The sequence below is a fragment of the Fundulus heteroclitus genome, chromosome 7 (assembly GCF_011125445.2).
Source record: "Fundulus heteroclitus isolate FHET01 chromosome 7, MU-UCD_Fhet_4.1, whole genome shotgun sequence".
NCBI classification, from domain to species: domain Eukaryota; kingdom Metazoa; phylum Chordata; class Actinopteri; order Cyprinodontiformes; family Fundulidae; genus Fundulus; species Fundulus heteroclitus.
In genome coordinates this window covers 20155769-20163069 of record NC_046367.1, presented here as the reverse complement: position 1 = coordinate 20163069, position 7301 = coordinate 20155769, and the positions used below count along the sequence as shown (strand labels likewise).

Sequence of the window (7301 nt, the reverse complement as noted above, 5' to 3'; positions counted from 1 at the left end):
TAAGACTATTTGCCAATGGAATGAGATTTTTACACTTAAAATAAGAACAATTCATCTCCATCATCTTATTTCAAGTGCAGGATATCTAATTATCTTATTTTAGGGGTAAAAATACTAATTCCATTGGCAAATGGTCTTAGTTATCTGCTCAAATCAAAGAAAAATATACACATTTCAAGAAACTTTTACTTACTTTTAGTTCCCTTTTTGCAGTGTGTTGGTCTATCACATAAAGTTTGTGGTTGTAAACTGACAAGAAATTGAAAAAAGTTCAAGAGTTATGAGGCTGCTGAGATTTTATGTTGATTACAGAATCTATGTTTAGCTGGATATTGCTTTAAATAAAACTTCCTGTTCTGGCGGCGCTGCTGAAACGGGAAAACCTTTGCCAGCAGCGTCCGTCACCGCCTCACACGGCTGACTGAGTCTCGCTGCACACATAAATGTTGCTGGGCCTCACTCTCCTGTGGCTCCTGCCCGGCACCCGGGGACACAGCCTGCAGCTTTTGGGGATGAACTCCTGACACGCCTCCCTGAACTTTCGGATCCTCCAGCAGTAGATGACGGGGTTGAACACCGTCTTCAGGTAGCTGAGCCACAGAGCCCCGATGCTCACGGGGTAAAAGACGGGGCTGTAGTAGAACCGCCGGCTGAACACGGCCAACAGGCTGACCACCGTGTGGGGCAGCCAACACACGGAGAAGCCCACGAAGAGGATGAGGATGGTGGTGAAGGCCCGGGTCTTGAAGCTCATGTCCACCTTGACGTGAGGTGGCCTCGGCGCCCCGGTTAGCCTCATTTTGCTGACCTGGCTGAGGGCGGGCAGACAGGAACGCTCGCTGGTGTGGTTGTGGATGCGCAGGGTGTTGCGCCGCACCGTGTTGAGGATGCACATGTAAGAGTACAGCATGACAGCGAACGGTACGAAGAACACCGCCACGGCCAGGAGCACCGTGTACCCCCGGTCCGCCAGGGACTCGCTGTAACCCAGCACGCACTGCGGCGCCCACGTGCCCCCGACCCCCGCCGCGCCCGTCCTCCACCCGACCACCGACGGCAGGGACACGCACAGGCTCAGCACCCAGGAGCCTCCTATCAGCAGCTTGGCCCTGTGTGGGGTCAGCTTGTCCTGCCGCTGCACAATGATGAGAAAGCGGTCGACGCTGATGATGAGGAGGATGGACACCCCCTCCAGCACGAACAGCCAGTACAGCATGATGGACGCCCGGCAGAAGCCGCTCCCGAAGCTCCAGTCGGCGGTGGCCACGGTGACGGCGGTGAAGGGCATGCAGAGCAGCGACAGCATTATGTCGGAGAAGGCCAGCGTGGCCAGGAGGAGGTTGATGGCGGAGCGCATGGCGGGCTTCTGGTAGACGATCAGGCACACGATGGCGTTGCCGAGGAAACCGATGGTTATCATGAAGATCATAATGGCCGCCAGGGTCACCCGGAGAGTGACCGATATGAGGGGAGGGGAAGCTTGTGGCGAGAGGGCGTCTGCGGCTCCTTCCTCGTCTGGCTCCAAGAGGTCGCAGTCGTCCAGGAGGCTTTCGTTACAATAAGCCATGGCAGCTTTCATCAGGCGCGATCACCCCGGGGGAGGAAGACCATAGCTCACTACCGGGAGCAGCTTTCCAGCGGCAGGTGCTTTCTGGCAAAACCTGGGACAGAAAGACAAGGATATAAAATAAATAAATCAAATAAGTGAATTTTTAAAAGGAACGCAGTGCCTTGCTTAAGGACTTTATTTTTTTTAAATAGATTTTCTCTCATTACAACTACAGTCTTTTGAGAAACGGAAGGAGAAGGAAACAAGTGTCAAGTATCACCCCGCCCCCCTTTACTATGGTGCCCTTAAATAAAATGTATCCCATTTATCTGCCTTCAGAGATGATCTAATTAGTAAATAAAATCCACTAAGCTAGATCAATCTTCATTGTCAACTCCAGCCTCCCTTTCCCCGCTGAATAAAAGCAGTCCCACAGCATGATGCTGCCACCACCATGTTTCACTGTGGGGATGATGCGTTACGGATAAGGTGTGATGTCTGACCACAGACAGGATATTGTACGTAGACCCCACAGTTTAATTTGGATCTCATCGGACTAGAGCATCTTCTTTCACATGTTTGCTGGGTCACCTAAAGTGAACTGCAACTGGGACTTCTTACGGCTTTCTTTTTAACAAAGGCTTTCATCTTTCCATCTTCCACAAAGGACAGAGAGTGGAGTGGATGAGTAATAGTTGTGCATTCAGAAGATTTTTCCACATTAGCTATGGATCCCTGCCGCTGATCCAGAACTATCGTGGGTCTCCTGGCTGCTTCTCTGATTAATAATCTCCTTATCTGGGCTGTCAATTCAGGAGGTGGACATCCATGTTTTTGCAGGTTTGCACTCGTGCCATACGCTTCTCATTTTTAGACGATAGGTTGAACAGTTTTGCATGAGATATTAGAGCTTGATATGTTGTATTATAAGCAAACCATGCTTTAAACATCTCCATAACTGCACTCCTGGCCTGTCTGTTCCGTTCATTGGTTTTCATGATGCAGTCCTTACATCAATATCCTCCAACAATCCTCTGTGGCCTTCACAGAGATTATATTACAGACTCAAATTACTAGTTAGGTAGAATGACAATAGTTTAGTGGACTTTATATAGGGGCATCAGTGTAAAGGGACACTTTCTTTAGATTTATTTATTTTTTTGTTACAAAAACTAAGAATCTTCTATTTGTTTCCTTCCACCTCACAAATATGCACTAATTATTGTTGGTTAATCACATAAGATCCTCCCCAAAAGTTTAGGTTTGTGATAAACTGGCATGAGAAACTGATACGAACATTTTGAAAAATAAATACTTTTGGAACGCTTAGTAGCAAATAGCCTGTTTTCTGGCTCTTAATAATTTCCAATAAAAAAACAAAATGCCCCAGACAAAAAACAACCCTGATGTCTTGTCAAATCATCTGCTGCTCTTTCATTTTGATTTACACAGTGATTACAGCACATTTGAAGCGAAGAGAACGGAAGTAGAATGAAATTAAGTGGGTTTATTTAAAATAAAACAAATGAAGAAAAGAATGTGCAAAAAGGCACAGTAACCCAAGAAACTAGCTGAAACCTGTTAGTATATAGGAAGCATTTCTTCTGCCATCTGCAAATCAAGATCAGCTGATTTAATATTAACTGAAAAAGTTTATCTACCAAAGTATAGCACAGAGTTATACAATTGGTAAAAGCAAAGAGACGCTACTAGAGAAAAGGCTTAATGTTGCAAAAATCCTGAATCGTGCTCAGGTGACCCTGACAGGATCTCTGACGGGAGTCAAATGATATTTAAAAAAGTTGTCTAAGATCCAAGGAGCACTTCATGCTATTTGGAGATCAGAAAGATCTCCAAATAGCATATAGAGTTTCTCTCACTAAAACGATCTGTGCAAGACTCCACTGCTGAAGAAAAGGAAGCTAGTTTAAATTTGCTGCAGAGGATTTCAATAACTCAGTAAAATACTGGTAGAAAATATCCTGAGCAGATGAGACCAGCACTGAAAACTTTGGAGTTAATTACCAAAACACAGTTTGATGAGTAGTTCGGCACCAACATGCCATGAAGAAAATTTGCAGATGGGGACTTCATGGTCTGGGCTGTCTTACAGCAAATGGTTCGGTCAGACTTCAGATACTCGGAGGAAGGATGAATTGAGAAATATACATTGGATGTTCTCGAGAAGAGCCTGAAGATGGAACTGGTGTGGATTTCCAAGCAAGACAACAATCCTAAACTCACAGCCAAGGAAAATGTTGAGTGGTTTCTAAGTCAAGATCTGAATATCAGAGATCATAGAAAAAGCTCTCCCAAACCTTTACAATATGAAAATAGTTTGTGTGGACGAATTGGCCAAATCCTACCTTATGATGCTCAAGACTAGTTTCTGGAGTGACAAAAAAAAAAAAAAAAACTTTTCCACAAAGTATTTAGTGACTTTTATTAAGTTTGTTCCATACATATTCCCTGTGGTTCCTTTGTAAATGTGGATTACTTGTGTTGTTGCCAACGTCTGGTGTGAATTTCATGTCAACAGAAACGTAAGAAAAATATTTATTGAGCAAAGCATTGGCGGTTCAATACTTATTTCTCCCGCTGTTCAAAAAGCCAGCGTATGGCAGGGAAACGCGTCACCGAGCTCGGCCCAGAGAAGTTGATGATTAACCGCCGAGCTGCAGAGTTTCACACGCGTGGGAATACACACACATTCACAGCACACCCACAGCGTAGTCAGCTGTCATCTTAATCCACTCCCCCTCCTGGTGGCCTTTCTGGACCATGATGATGCAGCTTTAAATCACTCGGCAGCAGAACTTAGGGACTTCTGCCGCTGAATTGTTAAACGTCAGCAGTCTGACTTTCAGGGCTAAGATGGTGTTCTGGAGGGAAGAACCCAGATAGGAGTCCTGATGGTCTTTACGTAACATGTGGTGACTCACGGCATGATCGAACGTTTATGACACCGTGTCAGAATGGCCCGGTAGTTTGGGCCTCTGCTCTGTTTTAGCCTTTATCGGGGAAGGAACCATAGTTTCTTCAATGCCAACACTAAACAGTGTATCACTTCGGAATGATGGTTGTTTGTGTTCAGTTTTCAGCAAAAACAAAAAGGTGACGCCCTATTTGATCATATGAATTATAATCAAAATAATAATGAACTTTATGTCAATTACTAGCCTTTCACTAGTTTGTGTTCTTGTTTATAAAATTGAAATACAAGACAAAAAAATTATGGGTAGGCAGAGTCAAAATCACATCTAAAATAAGTTCAAATGGGAATAATTTGGATATTTCCATGCCTGCATTACATGTTTAACCGTCCTTTTGTTTTTATCATGCCCAGCTGCATTTTGTTTTTCAACACAAAAATATCTGAAATGTTTCAGGAGCTGAAATATTTAAACAACAATGATCTAAACCACCAACCAGAACTGTATTTACCCTTATAACATACAGTGCCCTCCCTAATTACTGCCGTTTCTGGTAAGGATGTAGAAAACCTTTAAAATGAATGAATCTTTTACTGCTGTTGCATAACATCACACAAAAAAATGATTTGAAAGAAATCAAACACTTGATTTTGGAGGCAACTGGACTTTCGCTCCGTTTTTTTATGAAAATGTTTTGTCACCTATCCAGGAGTTGAAATGTATTCACAAACATTTGATCTAAGTGCCTTCATGTGAGGAGGGATAAATGTTTTTCATCAACTGCATGGGTGCCTCACAACCCAGACGATCACTGAAAGTCAACGTAACTGAAGCATTTTATTTGTTTTGTTTTTTATTACACTATTTTTTACACTATTTCAAAACGTCCTGTATAGGATTGAATAACTTTTCCCCTAACGATTTCTTGACTCATGAGCAACACACATTGCCTGACGAGAATAGGATGTCTTATCTTTCCCATTTAGAAGAGTGGCTGTAAGAAACAGGCCTGTGTCATGTCTTATTTCTAACCCAGACAAACATGGAGTCATAAATTGCTAAATTGAATTCATAGACACTCTGGTCATCTTAAACACTAAAGCAGAAAAAAAAGTTAGATTGTTATTAAAATGTCCAATGTGAGATAATGCTATTGCAACAGACTCAACGTGAACAGCACACACACTTTCACGTATCTGAATCCAATTCACCAAATCTAATATTGACAAATTTGATTTTATATAAAAATGTGTATGACTTTTTTTGCATTTGTAATGCCTTATATAAATTTTGCAAGCTAAAATCAAGATATAACAGCTGTCAGCCAAAATCAAGTAGAATCCTGGCAATACCACAAGAAGACTACATAAATAAATAAATAAATAAATAAATAAATAAATAAAAACTGGATCATAAAAACCGCAAAAAAAGAAATGATCTCTTCAGATCCGAAATCCTCCTTTTCAAGTCACTGCATAGTGATGCTGGCTGTTGCCATGGGAACAGGGTCAGCAGCTCCATGGCAACAAGCAGCCCCGACTTTCATCCACTGTGCACAACTGTCCATAAGACATCCAGTACAGCACAGAAATCGCCTGATCAGTGCTGTCTGCGCTGTACTGGTCCCTGTATGACTGAGGACCAGATCTAAGCCGCAGCAGCCGCGGGTGACGGCTGCAGGCTGGGCTCTCCGTGACTTCAGCCGCGGTCTCTCCTGCAGCAGCGCCCTGCGAGCAGCTGAACACAGGGAGTAGCTTGAGTCAGATCCGCCAATCTGCTTGGTTTTCATGCAGATTTGAAGACATTTTTATTGGGATGTTTCCAACGCGGTAGGTACTGAAGTATTTGTTGTTGTTGCCCCCCCCCCCCCCCTCCCCCCACATGTCTGGGCAGACCGTTCTGGCAGACGATTCTCTTTACTGATGTCCGCATCATTTTTTTTTCTTACAAAAACCGAGGGAATCACCGGAGAGAGAAAAAAAACGCCCCGCTTCCTCCAAGAATCAGCTAAGAGAATAAAAGCAACACCTCTTTAGATATTTCCCCAGAGTGGCTTACCTGACTCGTAGCGCCCGATGCCGGGGATTTAAAAGGCGAGAGGAGCCGGGCTTCCATCCGGCGCACGCCAGCGTTGTTATCACAAGATGTCCCAGTGCAACATTTCACCGGCAGATCGATCGTGCAGCCATCGCGCCGCTCGTGGGCGCTGCTGACGCCAGAGGAGCAGGTGGTCTCTGACTTAAAGGAGCAGCCAGGCGGGGAAATGATCTCCTCCATTCCTCCACATGGTCACCTTTGCCACGGCGCAACTCTTCCCGACAAGTGGCTCAGGTCAGGGAGGCTTGGGGTCGCCTGATTGGAGCCAGTGGCTAACATAAAAGAGGAGAATTTAGGCTAAAACAAACATGTGTATTTGTGTAATGAAGAACACAAATACAATTGATTTATTTATTAACCATTTTTGGTTAATAAATGATCCAATATGGATTAGAAAACATTTCTTCCGTCTGTCTTACTACTAAACTCGGTGAATAAAAACCACACAAGGCACACAAACAGTTTGATTAATCTCACACCAATTAACTTACTGCATATTATATTAAATGTATAATCCATTAATACTCAAATAAATGGATGGAAAATATGAAACTGAATAAGAATTTGGTTTGACAGTCGATTAAATTAGAAGCAGAAGTGTTACACAATTCTCATTATTCTGGTGCTGGTATTATTAGTTGGGTAAGTATCATCCATTCATTGTCTGTATACCGCTCATCCATGCAGGGTCACAAGGAGGCTAATGTCTACCTCCGGCGGTC

The 7301-nt window shown here is 43.6% G+C and overlaps 1 protein-coding gene across 1 annotated transcript; it reads right to left on the bottom strand.

Moving 5' to 3' along the window:
- Positions 1-204: 204 nt before the first annotated feature.
- gpr45 (G protein-coupled receptor 45) lies at positions 205-6894 on the bottom strand. Its single transcript, XM_012864260.3, has 2 exons — positions 6541-6894; positions 205-1661 (listed from the first exon to the last, which is right to left on the bottom strand). Exon 2 carries the CDS (start codon positions 1577-1579, stop codon positions 410-412), a length of 1170 nt encoding a protein of 389 aa, XP_012719714.2. The 5' UTR covers positions 1580-1661; positions 6541-6894; the 3' UTR covers positions 205-409.
- Between the last annotated feature and the right edge of the window lie 407 nt (positions 6895-7301).

Excerpts from the sequence above, each read along its gene's own strand:
- gpr45 (XM_012864260.3), bottom strand. The coding sequence starts at position 1,579 with ATGAAAGCTGCCATGGCTTATTGTAACGAAAGCCTCCTGGACGACTGC.